The sequence below is a fragment of the Neophocaena asiaeorientalis genome, unplaced genomic scaffold, assembly GCF_003031525.2.
Source record: "Neophocaena asiaeorientalis asiaeorientalis breed wild unplaced genomic scaffold, Neophocaena_asiaeorientalis_V1.1 scaffold49, whole genome shotgun sequence".
Classification (NCBI taxonomy): Eukaryota; Metazoa; Chordata; class Mammalia; order Artiodactyla; family Phocoenidae; genus Neophocaena; species Neophocaena asiaeorientalis.
In genome coordinates this window covers 5,152,005-5,170,896 of record NW_020172456.1, presented here as the reverse complement: position 1 = coordinate 5,170,896, position 18,892 = coordinate 5,152,005, and the positions used below count along the sequence as shown (strand labels likewise).

The 18,892-nt window shown below is 54.2% G+C and overlaps 1 protein-coding gene across 1 annotated transcript in view; it reads right to left on the bottom strand.

The window, feature by feature from the left end:
* Nucleotides 1-18,892, bottom strand: part of LTBP2 (latent transforming growth factor beta binding protein 2) — a 98,969-nt gene that overhangs the window by 75,567 nt on the left and 4,510 nt on the right. The window contains exons 2-3 of the mRNA XM_024737764.1: nt 16,095-16,165; nt 2,765-3,011 (exon numbers count right to left, since the gene is read on the bottom strand). Of these exons, the coding sequence (XP_024593532.1) occupies nt 2,765-3,011; nt 16,095-16,165 (318 nt within the window). The remainder of the gene's footprint in view (nt 1-2,764; nt 3,012-16,094; nt 16,166-18,892) is intronic.

Sequence of the window (18,892 nt, the reverse complement as noted above, 5' to 3'; positions counted from 1 at the left end):
ACACAAGTCTCTTGGCCTCTGTCTAGTGCTCTCCTGAAGGTGGCCTCTGGCCATCACCAGTCCCGGCAGTGTCTCTCCTCCCTGGACATTTTGCAGCGTCCCCCACCCCCCACCAAGAATGCCCCCTGCATTTATGTCACTCCCTTATCTGGACACCAAGGGCTTGTCCAAGTTGCCATCAGGAGAGAGTCCAGCGGCTGCTTGGGAAAGCTGGCCAAGTTCACAGGAAATGTCTGACACCACCAGGCAAGTGGGATTTGGCCTCCCAAAGCAAAACACAGCTGGGCCAACAGTGGGCCGCTCGGACTTTCCCAGATTTCATGGCATTGACACGCCAAGGCAGAGAGAGAGAGAGAGAGAGACATGGAGAGAGAGAGAGAGAGACTGGGCTGGCCTGGAGGCTGCAGCTCATTAAAAACATTACAGTAGCCCCTGGCCAGGGAGCCTGTGAAACTCAAAAAGGACAGCCCTGCTGTGGGCCGGAGACCTCAGCCCAGGTCTTCACCCTCCCCTGCCTCTCGCACACCTTCGTGGGGGGACCGAAGCCTCACAGAGCTAGTCCTCCTTCCCTCCCAGCCTCCTCCCCGCCCAGCATCGAGCCTCGTCCATTTCTTCATTCAGCTTGTGTTGACTGAGCACCTACAGGGTACCAGGTGTGGTATTAGGTGCCAGGGATGTGTTCATGAAAGAGGAGGGCACAGTAGTCCCTGCTCTCACGGAGCTCCTGGTCCAGTGAGCAAATGCACAGACTGTCCCGAGGCAGAGTGAAAAGCGTGACACTGGGGAAGCATGGAGCCTCCCATCCTCCCACACTCTGAACACCACTGCGGGTGGTGCCCTTGGTTCCAGGGCAGGGTGAGGGTTCGGGGCCAAATGGGCCCTTGGTTAGGTAAGTCTTGGGTTGGGAGCGAGCAACAGAAAGCAATGCAGATTGAGCACTTCCTGCAAGCTGGGACTGCAGGAGGCACTGTGGGGAAATCCAGTGTGAGACGCAGGCGCTGCCTTCCAGGGCGCAGGCCACACCGTCTGATTGCAGACTCAGGGTGCAGACTCACAGCGATGTGTGTGCCACGTGTGTGCTGCAGGGGGTCAGAGCCTGGTGGATATGAGGGAGTAGGTGCTTTTTGGAGGAAGTGGGACTGGGCCTTGAAAAATAGAAGCGGGATAGGCTGGGAAGATGGGGCAGGGGATGTCAAAAGCCTTCTGACTCAAGGGTACAAGGAACAGAATGACCTGCCAAGCAACCACCCCCAACACTCACTTGTGCACGCACACAGGGGATAAATGTATTATAAAATGAATGAATCCCACAAGCCAAAAAAGAGCTTGCAGGGGGAAAGCCAGGCTGGAAGGACTCTGCTCCCATCCTGCCCCGGGGCTGGCCCTGGAGCTGCCACCTCTGGGGCTCCTCCAAGTGCCTTCACACCAGGCCCACCCACCTTGGACCCAGAGCCGGGACCAATGGGAACAAGGCTCAGGCCCTGCCCAACTGGTCACAGCCAATCCCAGGCAGTTCACCCTGCCCCCTGCATTGTCCATCTGGCCGTTAGCTCTGCCCCCCATCTCTGCCCCAGCATACTAAGGCCTTGGTGAAAGAGTTTGGCTCTTCTGGTTTTAACTTTGGGGCTCCCTAGGCCTTGACCCAAGTTCATCCTTCTGTTGTTTCTTCTCCTGGCTGCTCTCGGAAACCACCTGCTTGTTTGGGTGGCCAGGGCCCTGGAAACGCCCTTACTGAGACCCTGGTCTGGCCCAGCCCCCATTGCCCCTCCCCCTTCAGAGTTGCTGGACAACCTTGAGCTCCTTTCCTTTCTCTCCCGAGCTTTCCCCGCTGGGGACCTGGCCTCGAGGTCAGCCTCTTCTCCCTGATTCTCCCTGATTCTCCCAGCTTCCTCTGGGAGGGCAAATCCTTTTTTCGCTGAGTTCAGCAAGACAAACTTTTTTTGACAAAAAGTTCAAACATTTCAGAAAGAAGTTCCTAAGTAGGAAGCGAATGGAAAAAGTAACCTGAAAAACCACAAGGAAAACACAGCCCCCAGAAATGGACCAGTTTACAAAGTTCAGATTTCCTGAGCTGAGCTAGGAAATGTCTAGCCAGGTCGGCTGGCAAGCAGCCCAGGGAATCCTGCCCATGAACACACCCCTTCCCACTTTTTAATCTTCTCGCTTCCCCTACGTGCTCCAGCTGCCCCTCCGAGGAGACAGGTTAGCACTGGTGGTGACTGAACTGAAGGGGCTTTTTCTGGTAGAGGAGCCCTTCCTGCATCACAGGGACCACAGGCAGAGAAGTGGGAGGCGGAGACAAACATTTATAGAGTTTACTGTGTGCCAGGCACTGTTCTAAGCCTTTTCCTCATAGTCACTAACTTAACCCTTACAATACCATGACTAGGATTGTCATCATTTTCCCCAACTTACTGATGAGGAATCAGAGAGATAAGTAACTTGCCCAAGGTCGCCCACCTAGGAAGTGGCAACACCAGGATTCGAAACAAGAGAGCCTGGTCCCAGGGATGTGCCCTCTTCAGCTCTCTCCCTGGGGCCTGGAGAGTAAAGATTTCCCCTCCCACCTCCCCTGGGCACCCTGCCAGAGCCTGTGCCACCCCCGTACCTGCTGCCCTGCTCGCCGCCCCTCTGGTGGAGCAGAAGGGAAAGGAGGACTCTCCGGCCTTCTCCACCAGGGTCTTCACCAAACGGGCCGAAGGAAGAAGCCCCTCCAGAGAGGCTGCGCCCCCAGACCGGAGGCCCCGCTGAGGAGGGGACTCACCTGGCCAGCGGCGGCTGTGGTGCTGGCGGCCGCGCTCTGGCCGTGGTGCTTTCTCTGGCCGCACTGCTCCTGCGATGGTTGGGAGACCCCTGGGCTGAGCGTCGGGGTGCCAGCCTGGAGTTCTGGGGGTCGAATTCCTCCTCAGGAATGACCTCTTCACAGCGGGCTCCGCGGAAGCCGGAGCGGCACACGCAGAGCTGGGGCCGGCTGCAGGAGCCCCTGTTCTGGCAGGGCGGCTGGCACACGGCTGGAGAGATAGGGAGAGGGTGAGGGTCGCCTGTCAGCGTCGGACAACCCATCAAAGACTGGGTGACCCGTCACACCAGCACCCCCGGCAGAGCACCCAACATTGGGTTGTACATATACTGAAGTGCTCCCTTGTTGTTGTCTGTCCATCTGGGGACCTGGCCTGCTGGCGTGGCTTCCTCTTCTCTCTGCCTTTGTGTGTGCTGCTTCCCCTCCCCAGAGCTGTTTCCCTTTCCTCTCCACTTACCTAAGTGCTACCGTTCCCTCCAGGCCCCCTCCCCATCGCTGATGACCTGCCTGCAGCAACTGCTCCCTCCTCCAAACAGCTAGGACGAGTGTTCACCTTGCACAGCACTCAGGCCCTATAGGCCAATATCAGCGTGATGGGTTTGCTATGTATGTGTCTCAACTCCCTAACTAATATGGTCAGCGCCCTCAAGCACAGCGGCTGCTCCTCACACCTCTTTGCCTCCTTAACTCCTAGCCTATGCCTAACAATGACACAATCAATATTATTTTTATTACGGCAGCTACTATCTGTTCAGCGCTACAACATGCGAGGAACTGGGCTCTGCACACACTGTCTCATTTAAGCTTAAAACAACCCTATACAGCAAGTGTGATTATGATCCTCATTTTACAAATGAGAATCTCTGAAGCTCGGAGAGGTTAAAAGATGTGCCTGAGGTCACCCAGCTAGGCAATGGTGGATCAAGGATCCAGTCCAGGTCTGTTTGATGGAAAAGCCCAAGCTCTTTCCACCCCACCGCCTCCCAGCAGGGCTGAACCATCTCTAAACCTTGGCCTGGAGGTGATGATGAAACAAAAGGGATCTGTTGGCTTCAAGTCAGCCACCGAATGCACCCTTGGCCTGGGAAACTGCATGTCCCAGGTTGGCTCTGGTGGTGGAGACCACAGACCCTCAAACCCATCTCTCTCCAAAGCCCATACAGTCAATCTTAGATTGAGGGAGGATGTTTACCAGCTCCTGCATTCATTCAGTGAACATTAACCGAGCACTCACTACGTGTTAGACTTGTGGTAAAGAGGATCCCTCTCTCAAAGAGTGTCCTGTTTCACATGGAAGCCAGGACATAGGTCATGTGATAAGTGTCAGTCAGAGCCTCTAACCCAGGCTGAGGCAAGAAAGGGAAAATCAGGAAAGGCTTCCTGGAGGTGGTGATGTTGACCAGAGACAGCAAGGATGAGTAGATTGGGCATCGTGTCAAACAAGGGCAGCCTGTCTACTCAGGGGAGGGTGGGGAAATCATAGTTCTCGCTGCAGGATTCCAACCATGAGCTAGATCCTGAGGCTAGAGCATTTTCCTCAGTGCTTGGGCATCCCTTCCTGGCAGCCCCAGGCCTCCAGGTAAGCAAACTGTGTAAGAGAATTGTAAACCTGAGCACTTCCCCAAACACAAACTGCCACCTTGGCAGGATTTTGGCCTATCACCTGGCTGCCACTCCACCTGCCCAAGCAGAGTCAGCCCCCACCTGACCACACGCCAGGCCACTGTCACCACCACCACCAGAGACACGGTCTGCTGGGGCCAGCCCTGTAGCCAAACCAGGGCCAGCGAACACTGGGGAAGCAGGTTTGCCCAGGGCAGGTGTCAGCCCTGGTTTATTTTAGGGAGGGAGTAGAAAGGGAGGGCCTGAGTGGTTTCCCGTGTGGACCACAGATGCTACATCACTCCTAGCCCCTCAGATCCACATGCCTCTGCCAGCAAAGCCTGGCGTGGGTGAAGGGAAGGTCACACAGCCCCTCCCAGTCTCCGTGTCTCTTCTACCTCTGCGTGGGTGGTCCCTGCCCTTAAGACAGCCTTCAAAACTAATTTAGCTTCTGTCCTTCCCCTCCTGGGCCCCAAGGATGGCCCATCCTTGACTTCAACAGTAAGATCTTTCTCTGTCTAGAAACCCAAGGCCCCAAATCTTGCAAGCCGAGCCCATGTCTTCCTGAGACTCGCTTACTTCTGGTTCTGCCCTTATTCGCCAATACATCCGCAAACATTTAGTGAGCATCCTCTCTCGGTCAGACTGGGTGTCGGGGGGTACAAAGACAACAAGGCTGGTCCCTGGGCGGAGGAAGCTCTGCCAGGCGGGAGGGTTCTCAGAATCATGGAAGCCCCTTGCCCCCAGGCACTTAGGTCCTCAATGAGGACAAGGGTTGGCAGACTTTGGTTGGTATGATGAACAGCTCACAGAAAGTGGGTGTTTGGGGGGAAACTATAAAATTGGCATGTAAAATATGCATGTAATATTGCATGTAAAATATGCATCTAAAAATATGCATGTAATATTGTGGTTGGTAAAAGTTCTAAAAGGCTTTCAAACCAGCCAGACTTGTTGGCAGAAATAAGCCCGTTTGGGAAGATAACCTTTCTGGACCAACCGTTTATGGTACTGCACAGAGGCCAGATCTGCTAAGAAAGGTCCTCCAAGTGCTGGGTTTTCAGAGCCAGCTCTCACCAACTTCATTTGTATCTTCCTCTGAGTTGTCTCCATAAGTCTCAGCAGGAAGTGATTTCCTTACTACAGTGTTCAAGCGTTTTGTTCTGAGCCAAGCATCTGCATTATGGGATTGGAGCATAAACTCCTCTCCTCTCTCTCCACTCCCCCGAAAGCCACCCCGCAAATGGCCCCAAATGGTGGCTCCAAGTGCCTATCTATGAAAGGCGCCATTCTTAGGACAGTGTTTACTGGTCTGCCGTGAAACAAGAAAAATAAAAACAGTTTTCTGTGTTTTTGTGATGCTATTTTTTCCACTTAAAAAGTGTCTTTTATTTTGAGAGTATTATTGTATTACTTTTTTGGTGTTCAAATGTTCTTTTAAAATTAAAGGTGATGGCAAATGGTAGTTTGTTTTTCTAATATCCTCACTTAGCAAAAGGAAAACCTGGCTATTGTACTCTGGTACCTAAGATGTTTGGGGATATTTACTGGTGCGTGAAATCCAAAAGTTTGGAACCCTTTGGGAAGGAGGGGGGCGATAGCGGTTATGTGCCTTTCATTTAAAGGAAACTGAAGCAAAATATTCCTGAGGCAAATGAGCACAGATTTCAAAACTGAAGTATCAGAAAGGGGATCAGCCATCACAGAATCGCCCCATGGCAGGGGCTGTTGCATAAAGCAAGGACGGAAATGCCGAGGCACCCCGGAGACGCAATTTCATGCAGTGCTGTGGGAATTTTAAGAGAGAAAATTCCCAACCGTGACGGGCTGGGCAGTCTTCGTGCTTTGCTCTAGGAGTCTCATTCCTCCCATTTTCCCACAAGGGCAGAGGTCATGCCTTATACTTGAGAAATCAACACAGGATGGGGTAGATGGCTTTAATGAGTCTTCGGTGATTGATGATTGGTGAGAGGTTATCAAGCATGATACCACGAGGTCAGTGTTTAGCCATCGAGGACACACCCAGCCCCTCCCCGTCAGGGGCTGGCATCCTCAGAGCCCGAAGGTGATGCTGCTTCCAGCCTCCCTGTGCCCGCTCGCCGATGCCAGCCTTTAGCCATTCAAAATTTGGGCTCCACCTGAACTCTGGCTTCTCCACACTCCCCTGGCACTCTCTCTCTCACTGAGGATTGGACATGTGGAAAGTTTCAGCTTTGGGAGTTCAGCTCTGTGGAGGTAGCCGTATGCCAAAAGACAGGGGAATAAAAAGAAAACTCCCGAAATTACTTTGAAACAGGAAATAGAAGGCATCGTTCTCCCGGGCCCCCCACTCCTGGCTGTGCCCCTTCTACCTTCACTCTGCTCCAAAACAGTCAAGTAGAGGTTTGCTCAGATTTTCCAAACAAAACCCCTGCCTTTGGGAGGAGACCAAATGCGGAATGGGCATGCCTGGGGGAGAGTCTGGAAACAGCTCCCAGCGTGTAGGCTGCTCCTACCATCCACTCAGAGCCCTTGCGACCAGAGACTTGGTAGCAAAAAGAACATGGGGTCGGGAGTCAGAAAGATTTGGTTTGACCCCCGCCCCGCTCAGCCACATCCCAGCTGCGTGACCTTGGGTGCGTCTCATCTCACTGAGACGCCTCAACCAGTGCCTCAGCTGTCTCATCCATAAAATGGGTCTGACAATTCCTGCCTCAAAGAGTTGTGTGAGTCTCAACAGAGATCATGGAAGTACTTTGTACTCTCTAAAGCTGTGCTGTCCAATGCTGTAGCCATGAGCTATATATGGCTGTTGAAATGGAAATTGATTAAATAAAATTTAAAATTCAGTTCCTCAGTTGCACTAGACACATTTCAGGGGCTCACTAGCCACATGTGGCTCACAGCTACCACGTTGGATGGCAAGATATAGAACATTTCCACAGAAAAAGTTGTATTGGACATCAATGCTAAGTTAAAAAACAAAAAAACCACACACCTAGTGGCAGAAGCAAGAGGGCTTCTGAACTTCTCTGCCATGACCTTTTTCCCAGGAAAAGACAATGACAAGGCAGGCCCTGGTTAGAGAGATGCCCCAAGCACTGTGGTGCAGAGGCAGGGCTGCTCTTCAGGTGTTAAATACAGCCCGTCCCCTCTCTACCTCCTTCCACCCCAGCCAGGTAGGGCTTTTGTCATCAGCTCTCTCTCCTGGGATCTAGAGATGCCTTCTCCCTCCGTCAATTCCATTAGGTGAGGCACCGACTTTAGGGTGGGCCCCTTAAGCCTGTGCCCTCCTCCGAGGCCTCCAGTACCAGGCCCTCCTGTCTGGGAGATGAACCTACCTTCCAGATTAGACTCTGGGCCCAGCACCCCCATACCTGAGGCTCAGCTGCTCCTCAGATTAAAGCTCCATCTTTCCTAAACTCTGTGTCAGTGGGACACTAAGGACCTCCCCACTGAGTACCTGATCCCTCCCTCAGGATGGGGCTCTGTCCCTTCCACACCCAGAGGCGTTTCTAGGCAGGACGGTCACCCACCACCCTCAGTGCTGCCCTTCCCTGGGCCCGCCCCTCACCTTAGACCCCTACCTGGAGGCCTCAGTTTGCCCTTGGAATTCACGTAACTGGGGGTCTACCTGTGACCCTGAGCTGTTTCTCCACAGCCTTGACCTTTGGTTTCCACAGAAAGGGGATCCTGATGTCAGAGCTCCCCGAGGCCAGGAAATCCCTCACTGGCCTTCACACACCCTCAGAATCCACCGAGGACTCATCCTCTCCACACCCAAGCTCTGCCCAGGGGCTGTGTCCCCCAAGCCCCGACCTCAGCCCCGAGCCCCCAGGCTGTGGGAGAAGTCAGGTCCTCAAGGATTCGGCCCAGTCCCACCACAGCTGTGCTGGGGTCGCAGCTCAGGATGGCTGGAAACAGCACTGGGGCTCAGGGGCCAGCCAAGCGCCCTGCTCCAAAATTGCAGTTGTGTTCACATAAAAGCCTTTAATGAGAGAAAGATGCCGTTCTTGGCCTCTTGTGCACGCTCTGCAGACGCTGTCTGGCAGGCCGAGAGGGCCTCTACCGTTTGGCGGCCGGAGGGGAGGAAGGAGGGTTGTGAGTCAGACCTTGGCCCCAGCCCATCAGCATGGACCGCCCTGCTAATTGCATTAACAAACACCGAGATACTGGGCCAGTTGGGGGCCAGGGGCTGGGGCAGAGAGCAGCCCCAATTCCCACTGGCTCCAGCAGGCATGAGGAAGGGACCACTGGACAGGGCTCGTGGCCCGGGGCAGAGGCCTGGGTTTGCCTCTAGCTCCTGCTCTAGAGCAGATGAGTCACCTGTCCATCCCCATCACAGCCCTGAGGGCTTTGTCTGGGAGGAGGCAGGGATTTAAAGGCCTCAGTGCCAGAGAGGCCGGGGAGATGAGAGAAGATGGGGTCCTGGAGCAGCCCCCATCAGGGACAAGCCCGGGGACCCAGCCTTTTCCAGGGGAGCAGCTCCAGGGCATGGAAAACAGTTCTGTGGCTGACATGGAGCCATCCAAGCCCTTCTGCAGTCACACCGGCTCCGTGCCCAGGACCCATGTAGGTTGAGAGGGAAGCAATACACCATTGCCATCTACAACTCAATGAAGGCAGGGGCAGAAGTGTGGAGGAGAGAGCAGCCTTATAGTCAAAGACACCTGCATTTGAATTCCAACCCCACGACCTCAGGCAAGTTCCTTCACCTCTGCGAGTCTCAGCGTCTAGAAAGTGGTCGTGTGTCCAACATTTACTGTTTGCTTAGGATGGTAAGCAAGACAGACAGTGTCTTTTTCTTCATGGAGACTCCAACTTAGAGAAATTCATAAAACAAGCGAAAAAACAAGCAGAGGAAGAGAAATAGGGATATGAATGGTGGAAGAAACAATACAGGGGCTGGGATCCAGAGTAACAAGGCTGCTGGAGGCAGCTCTAGACAGAGCGGTTATGGGGAGCTGGAAACAAAGACAGGGAGCAGCTACATAAAGAGACAGGAAAAGCAGACAGAGAGAGCAGCATGTGCAACAGCCCGGGGGCAGCACATTCCAGGAACCCAGGCTGGATCTGGTGAGTGAGGGGCTGACAGACGAGGCTGGACACACTGCCACAGGAAGGTTTCAATAGGGATGTGTTGTGATCTAACTTACAGAGAAAGAACTGGAGAGAAAAGGAGACAGTGGGAGCAGTCATCGGGAAGCAAACAGAATTTCAAGAGATTTAGGAAGTAAAGCAAACAGGGCTCAGGGATGAACTGGATAGAAGCCTGAGCAAGAGGAGGTGTCCTGAATGGTCTGGCTTAAGCATTCACATAGATGGAGATGCCTCTGACAGGATGGGTAAGACCTGGGCAGGGATATTGGCTCAGAGGGAGAGAAACGATGCGCTCACTTGGGGTGGGGGTGGCTGGGAGGCATCAAGAGCAGATGTTGAGGAGGCGGCGGGACAAAAGGAGCCTGGAGGTTGGAGCAGAGGACTGGCTGAAGATGTATATAAATCTGAGTGTCATCAGCCCAGAGACGATGTTTACATCCATGGGAATGCATTAGATCATTCCAGGAGCAGTGCAGTGAGAAAGAAAAGAAGGGGACCCAGAACTCGGTCCTGGGAAACCCAGTGTTTAGTAGCGGGCAGAGGAGAAGCAGTAGCCAGGGACACAGGAGGGGCCAGGACAGAGCGTGATGTGACGGCCACTCACAGGGTGAAGGGAGTTGAAGGGTTTAGCGTGGTCCCTGGTACAGAGTGAGCAGGGCCACTCTTACTGTTGCGTGTGAATTGCCTGGCACAGTGTCTACTGGTCCTCAGTAATGCTCTGCTTGCTTCATATGGCCCCCTCTTTGTGTGGGGGATTTAGAAGATCTGGGGAAAGTCCTGAGGCAGCCCAACATCAAGATGTTAGGTAGAGGGCTTCCCTGGTGGTGCAGTGGTTGAGAATCTGCCTGCCAGTGCAGGGGACACGGGTTTGAGCCCTGGTCTGGGAAGATCCCACATGCCGCAGAGCAACTAGGCCCGTGAGCCACAACTACTGAGCCTGCGCGTCTGGAGCTTGTGCTCCACAGCAAGAGAGGCCGCGACTGTTTACATCCATGGGAATGCATTAGATCATTCCAGGAGCAGTGCAGTGAGAAAGAAAAGAAGGGGACCCAGAACTCGGTCCTGGGAAACCCAGTGTTTAGTAGCGGGCAGAGGAGAAGCAGTAGCCAGGGACACAGGAGGGGCCAGGACAGAGCGTGATGTGACGGCCACTCACAGGGTGAAGGGAGTTGAAGGGTTTAGCGTGGTCCCTGGTACAGAGTGAGCAGGGCCACTCTTACTGTTGCGTGTGAATTGCCTGGCACAGTGTCTACTGGTCCTCAGTAATGCTCTGCTTGCTTCATATGGCCCCCTCTTTGTGTGGGGGATTTAGAAGATCTGGGGAAAGTCCTGAGGCAGCCCAACATCAAGATGTTAGGTAGAGGGCTTCCCTGGTGGTGCAGTGGTTGAGAATCTGCCTGCCAGTGCAGGGGACACGGGTTTGAGCCCTGGTCTGGGAAGATCCCACATGCCGCAGAGCAACTAGGCCCGTGAGCCACAACTACTGAGCCTGCGCGTCTGGAGCTTGTGCTCCACAGCAAGAGAGGCCGCGACAGTGAGAGGCCCGCGCGCCGCGATGAAGAGTGGCCCCCACTCGCCGCAACTAGAGAAAGCCCACACACAGAAACAAAGACCCAACACAGCCAAAAATAAATAAATAAATAAAATTTAAAAAAAGAACTTGGCTTTAAAAAAAAAAGATGTTAGGTAGAAAAGGAGAAGCCAACCAAGGAGGTGAGAAGAGGCAGCTGAGAATGGCAGAAGAAAACCTCCAGGTCACCTGTGGAATCATTCACCCACTCAGTCCTTTAACAAACATGTATTAAATAGGCACTCTGCTGGTATCAACAGGATACAGTCCCTGGCTTCAGGATCCCCTGGATAAAAGCATCTCCTAAATACTCCTTTAAGCAAAAAGCCTTGGGGGCATACACCTGCTTACCAAAAAGATCTAAGGTACCTCTACATGGTCAGGGGAGAGATGGGCAGTGTCTCTTGCTAGGTCTGTACCCTTCATGTTAGTTGGGTCTCCACTGAAGTCATGTGATTATTCCCCTTAACACCTTCCACTTTCCTCTCCACCACTCCCACCGACTACTGAGTTTCATCGGATGGTTCATCCAGAGATGAGCCATATGTAGACTCAAGCCTCTGGCTCCTGGCAGTTCCTAACCAGTCAGTAAAGAACCTGCAAATCCCACCCCTGCCCTGACCCTTTTCCCCAACATTTGTTCAGCACTTACCATTATGAGGTCGATTTCTTTGCATACATCTCCTCTGTAGATTCTTAGAACTACTACAGGTGCTATTCTGATCCTCATTTGACATATGGAGAAACTGAGGCTTAGAGCAGTCCAGCAACGTGCCTGAGATCACCATGCTAGTAAATGATGGAGCAAGGGTTTGAACTCGGGGATTCTGGCTCCAAAGTTGGGTGGCTATAGTCTTGCCCCTTGGGATGGGGTCATTTACAGGGCTGGGATGGGTGGGCCAGGGGAACTCCCTCAGGGGAGCCCAGGAGAAGCCCAGCTCAGGAGGGATGAGGGTCTTCACAGCACTGAGATGTGGCCCAGAGGCATGTGGTTCTAATGGCCCCATGCGCACACAGGCTTGGGACTAAAAGGCAAGCACAAATGTCTAGGCCATTCCAGGGTCTCCCGGCACCGTGGGGAGTTTTCCAAAAGGGCTGATGAAGCCGGGGCAGCAGAAGGGGACTTCTCTGCACAGACCTGGGAAAGGCCCTGTGTCATTCAGTACATTCTTGTTGAGCCTTTACCTTGTATCCGGTGAACACTTGCCACTGTGCTGCACGGTGTGGGCTGTTAGACACAGTCCCTGCTCGCAACATCAAGGCCAGACACGTACAGAACACACAGAACGTGTCAGGCCTTGAACTAAACACTTGCCCTAAGTTATCTCATTTGTTCCTCAGAATTCTCTGAGGCAGGGACTAATATTAGTCATATTTCACAGGAAAAGAAACTGAGGCACAGAGAGCTTGAGCATCTTGCCCAGGGTCCTGTAGCTAAGTGATGGAGTCAGCATTGAAACCCAGGCAGGCAGCACCTGGATCTAGGTTAAAATAACAACTAAACTTACCATGTTCCGGGCTCTCTACACACACGTGCTCATTTCCCAGGAGCACGGTGTTAAGCCCTATCCTCTGGAGCAGGCTACCTGGATTCACACCCAGGCTCTACTGATTGCCAGCTGCGTGACTTGGACAAATAGTTAACCTCATCTGTAAATGGGGATAAAGATCAAATCTAGCTTACAGGGTTGTTGTGAGGATGCAAAATTAATAATAAAGTTCTGACGCACAGAACACACTGTAAGAGCTACGGTGTGTTATTATTATTAATTCTCAAAAACAGCTCTATAAAGATTGTTATACCCACTTAACAGGTGAGGCACTGTGGCTGGAAGAGGGCCAGGCACTTGCCTGAGGACACAGAGCTGGGATTCAAACCCATGACTCCTTGAATCTGGCACCAGAATCTAAAGCACATGCTCTTAACTTGGAGCCTGACTGCTGTGGGGGAGGGGAAGATGGTAATCCACCTAGCCCCCTCCTCAATAGCCTTCTCCCCAGAACAGCCCCAGCCCCCGTGCATCTAGGCTGAGATAAAACAAGAAGCCAAAGAATTCTCCAAATCCTCTTCCCCAGTGTGAGCCTTCAGAAGCCTCCCAAAGGCTGTGTGTGCATTGAGGCGAGCCAGTCTGGGAAGACTGGACAGTCTTCCAAAGGCCCTAACTGTAAACAGGACCCTGGCACCCCACGCCCTACATTGCTTCCCCTCAGCTGAGCGGGCTGGCAGGCCCCAGTCAGCTGCCTCCACAAATACGTAAACACACAAATTGTGTGGCAGAGCTGGCAAAGCCACAGAAGGAAAGGCAGATACCAAGACCAGAGGAGGAGATGGGGGCACAGCTCCAGAGCCCTCCAGGGTGTAGAGAGCAGCTGGGCTTCTAGCAGTGGACACTTGCAGACACAGTGGGTCCCCAAGGTCCAGTGACGGCACAGGGATGAAGAAAGGGGCCTGCCAAGGAGATGGCTGGTATGTTACGGCAACCGAGGAGTCTGTGAGAGGGGGCAAGTGGGGGTCGGGGGTGGTCCAGGGGACAAAGGCCATCACTCGCTATGCAGGGGCAGTGGGTTGGACCTACAGATATCTGGGAGAGACCAGGGGATGGATTGAGTCCCCACACTGTTCTGGGACTAGACTTTATTCTTGGCAGTTGGGGGGATGTCACACACCCCTCCCTGTCACCATCCCCGCCGCGGCCAGGCCAGGAGAGGCACCCCACACGTGGGAAACCACTAGGCCAGAGTCATGAGCATTCCCCAGCGTTGGCAGCCTCTGCTCCAGCCAGAAGGGCAGCTGTGGGGAGGGGATAGGGAGACGCAAACCACGGAGGAAGCAGGAGAGCCAGCTGACAGGGCGTGGAACCAAGAGCCCCATATTTGACAGAGCTCCGGACCTAGCCATCCAGGGCCAACACCCCACTGCCCACGTGGTTCTCATCAAGCTCATTAGCAGCAAAACAGCAACAAGCAAACAGCGCTGGGCCCAGCTAATTAGCACACAGGCCTTCAGTGCGCAAGCCAGCTTCGTGTGGGAAAGGCTAACGCCCAGTGGCAATTCCTCCAGGAGCGCTGCCAGCCTGTGTGCCAGGGCCACAGGTATGACCAGGGGAGCAGCGGAGGGCCGGGGAGAGAAACAGTGGGGCTGAGGCCCCCCGGGGTGGAGTGGATACTGACAGCAGGCTGGAGCAGCACCCCTGGATCGGGGCACGAGGGTGCACACGCACGTCAATTCTGACAATCTACAGACTCACCCAACCTCGAGTTTCCAGTGTTGAAACTGCAGATTGGCAGAGACTGATGCTGGAAAGTCATGAGAAAGTTAGGAAACTGAGAACCTTCAGGGCTGAAGGGCCAGAGCGAGGCCCATGCCCAGACCCCTCGGGCAGCTGTGGAGAAGCCCACCCGCCCTGAAGCCACCCTCTCCAACTTCAACTCAAACCTCAGCAACACTCTCTGCTAAGCTCAATAGAACTTACGGGCTCTCCTCTTCATCTCCAGCCCCTGATCCCACCCCAGGCCTCAGCTCCAGGACTCGGAGTACTACTGTCTCCTCGGGCACATTCCCTAACCAAACTGAGCCTCGGTTTCCTCAACTATAAGTAGGATAGATGATCAGTCAATACTCATGTTATAGGATTGGGAGACAGCTAAGATGATGTATGTGAAGAGCTTAGTGCAGTGTGGGGTGTATAGTAAATCCTCGGCTGTTAGCTAGTAGTAGTAGTCGTCATTGTCATAGGAGTAATGGTGGTAGTAGTGGTAGCAGCAGCAGCTGTAGTAGTAGTGATGGAAGAGGTGATGGTGGCAGTAGTAATAGGAGGTAGAGGAGGAGTAAAAAAGGAAACAGTGGTACACGGCCATCCCCGGTTCACAGACGCAGGAAGTGACGTGAGATACCCGGCAGCAGAGTGTGGGGATTAAGAAGAGGGACCCTTGGGCTTCCCCGGTGGCGCAGTGGTTGGGAGTCCGCCTGCCGATGCAGGGGACGTGGGTTCGCGCCCCGGTCCGGGAGGATCCCACATGCCGTGGAGCGGCTGGGCCCGTGAGCCATGGCCACTGAGCCTGCACGTCTGGAGCCTGTTGCTCCGCAACGGGAGAGGCCACGACAGTGAGGGACCCTAGAGTCAGGTTACCTGAGTCCATATCCTGCCATTTCTAGGCCATGTGACCTTGAGCACGTGACTTGTCTGTGCCCCAGTTTCCTCACCTGCCAAAAGGTGAGTGGCTCTCCCCGTCCCACAGGACGTGTGCAGTGAGTCTTGCACAGAGCGAGTGCTGCATAGCTACTGGCTCTCGTGTTGCTGTCACCTCCTCCGAGGGTGCCATCAGTGGAGGCTAGGGCACAGAGCCCGGCTCTTCCTACCTCACTCCTTGGTCTCCACATACCTAAGATGACTACCCTCTTTTTTCTCATCTGGGCCAGCCTGCCAGGCTTTGGAGTGGTTGAAAGGAAGACTGCTCCAGACACAGGATCAAAGCCTCATCTGACCGTCCTGGTAGGATGCCCACCAGGGGCCAGGGGCCAGAGCAGAGGTGGACTCCCCTAGCACGGCGCTGGGAGTGGTCCCCCCAGGAATGTGCGATGCAGAGGCTCTGGGGCCAGGTGTGTTCCGCAGACCACAGGGGTATGTGAGCACCACAGGGCAAGTTGGGGAGGAGCCCCAACACAGTGGAGCAGCAGGTGGGGAATACAGGAAACTTTACAAACAAGAGAGGGGATTTTATTTGAAAAGTCATCTTCAGTTGGAGCCTTTTTTTTTTTTCGCCATGCCATGCAGCTTGTGGGATCTTAGTTCCCCAACCAGGGATTGAACCCAGGCCCTTGGCAATGAAAGCGCCAGTCCTAACCACCAGACCACCAGGGAATGCCCTGGAGGCATTTTTCAATCTCCTCTCTTCCACTGCCTCCCCCCTGGAAAGGGGCTACCTGCTCAGCAGGCAGATCGGGGAAGACACTTGTGCTCCCCGCACAGATTCTGGAGTCCCCATGCCCCGCCCAGCTCAAGGAAGAGAGAGGGAGAGGATGGATGCAGTGGAGGCACTCACGTTTGATACAGTGGTTGGTACTGTTTGCTGTTGTCCATCCTGGGCAGCAGTGTCCCCCGCAGACATTCCTCCTGCGGGGTCACCAAAGCAGGGTCAGCGTAGGTGCTCAGAGAGGGACTATTCACAGAGCCCTACTGATGGTCCCACCCTCTACAGGCAGGGCCTGGGGGAACTCTGCCAGGCCGGGCACTGTCCCCCTTCTCTAGGGAGGCCGCGTGGCCCATGGGCGGGCGCTTTGGGATCCTTCACATCTAAGATTGAATCCTGACTCTGCCATTCTCTGCACAAGCTCGGGAAGCCTCATTCTTTTCATCTGTACAATGGCGATAATAATACCTGTTTAATGTTGTTGTGAGGATTAAATGAGATAGGACAATAGCCCCCGACACACTGGCACAGGGATCACGAAGATGATCAAAAAGCCAGTTCAGAGTGGCTCAGTCACTTTCCAAGACTAAACAATAAATAAACGTCAGAGCCAGATTCAAACCTCAGTTGACCCAACTCTAAGTCACGCTCCAGCTCTGCATGGCCTCTCACCAAAAAATTATCACCATGGCCCTTGCCAACAAATGCTGATAATCCAAGGGAAGCTGGAAAACATACCCAAAACAGTCTTAAGGACATACATGTGCCTCACCTGCCAACACACGCACACTGGGAGGAGGCTTAGCCCTCTGGCAGGCTGGTGCACGGTCAGACGGAGCACTGGCTGGGACAGAAGGAGCCGGAGCTCCAGAATTTCTCTTTAAGAGGAGCTGAGGAAGTGGCAAGCTGGTAGGAAGATGGGGCTGGGGACTCGGGATAAGCTGCACTGCACGGTGAGCACACTTTTTACTTGGGCAGGCTGATGGAACGTACTCGGTGGGAGATTGCCCTTCCCCCAGCTACTCCTTGGGGCTGGCACCGACACACCTGCAGGAGACGCTGACCAGCAGTTGCCACCAGGGCCATTCACCTAACTCACCCAAACTCTGCCCTCAGGTGTGGAGTGAGGCCCCTGCAGCACCACTATCCTTCACCCACCCTGACCATCAATCTAAAGCCCAAATGCCCGGACAGAGGTGACTTCCCGAGAAGGGCTCTATCTGGAGAAGACCTCTGGGGCCCTGACTTCTCAGCTCAGGCTGGGCCTGGCTCTGCTTCACAGACCCCATCATTACCCTCAGAAATTCTCTACTGAGCACTTGCTGAAGCTCAGGGTGAGCGGGGCAGCAGAGGTACGGAGCCCAAGAGTGGGGTGAAGGACAGACCAGGGGGCCCTTCCTGTGACCTTCGTGGCCGGCGTGGTGAGCATCTGGTCCCACTTAGGAGTTTGTTTGACATTTGTGTGGCCCCCAAAGCTCGTGTGGTTTTTGAAACCTTACGAAACATTCAAAATAAATTCCTTCAGCTTGAAAAAGCTGAGGCCCATTCCTGGCCCTTTGGCCCAAAGCTGTGGGGAGCTGCCGCCCAGGGAGGCCCCAGAATGCCCTCCCACCCAAGGGCTGTGCCATTTCAGCCACCTCGAAGCCCCTCTGCACCGCTGCCTTCATCGGCTTCCTGGCTCCCGAAGGCCTATTCCCCATCAGGGCCCAAGTCACTGGGTTCTGGGGAAGGGGCTGGTCCTCACAGCCAGGGCTTCTGAGTGTGTGCCCTGGTGGGAGGGGGGACTACCCACGCATTGGTGAGTCATTACCCCCTCTGGTGGTGGCAAGGCCTCTTAGAGGCCTGAGAGGTCTTTGAGAAGGAAGCAGACAGCATGCCCTGGGAGTTTTCTAAAAACTAGGGTCTGTGGGAGTCCAGAGAGCACGGACTGAGGGGCCCACCTGGCTGAGAGGTCATGGCGTGGAGCCCAGCTCAAGGAGGCGCCCCTGAGCCTGCTGGTACCCTAGATGCCTTCAGAATGGCTACGGAGCTGACTGTAGGAAGGCAGCAGCTCGGCATGCCCTGCCTGACCACGGTAGAGCCCTCAAGGCCGTCAGGGCCACAGTGAGAACTGGTCAGAATCAAAGCTGCCAAGCAGGGGGGCAGGGCTTGGCAAAGCGGGCACTCAAGAGGGATACAGGAGCCCAGCCAGAGTCTTGGGTACAGGCTCAGGGAGGTGCCCAATGGGAGATGACCATTCCGTGAGCTCTGGCTATCTGGAGAGAGCAAATGAGCCTGACTAGCTGGGGCCAATGACTCAGTGGCTCTGAGTCTCTGGAAGATACGACTCAGAGATTATGTAAGCCCAGCCTTCCAGGCCACACCACTCAGCAAACATTAGCCCAGTATCCAACATCATTGCCCAACCCATCTGGCTAAGAGCCTAGGACAGCTGCTGTTCCACCTGGAACAAATCTGGTCATACTGGTCCTTTGTTATAGACGCCTCAAGGCTCTCCACTGGCCTCTACAAAGCCAACCGGACCCCTCCTGCCTGTGGAGTCTAATTGCCCCCCTTGCCCCCTTATCTCCATGGCCACCTACAACCAGAACTATGATCCTCCAGATATACGAAGTTTGTTGTCCCCCAGCTGCACTGTATGTGGGCACATTTTGATGCCTTTGCTTGAGCTGCTCTCTCTGCCTAGACTGCCTTCCCTCTCTCCTTTGCCGACCGAGATCCGTGGCACGCTCCAAGACTTCCAGATCAAACGTCACCTCCTTTGTGTAAAACCTCCCCTGCCATCTACCCAGCCTTCCCCATTCTCCAGCCGCCACACCATTTAGCACTGATTACCTCAGGCTGTTGGTGTATGTCTCTGTCTCGAGTACCTTGAGGGCTTTTTTTTTTTTTTTTTTTGGGGTTTTTTTTTTTTCTCTTGGTTCCCCCAG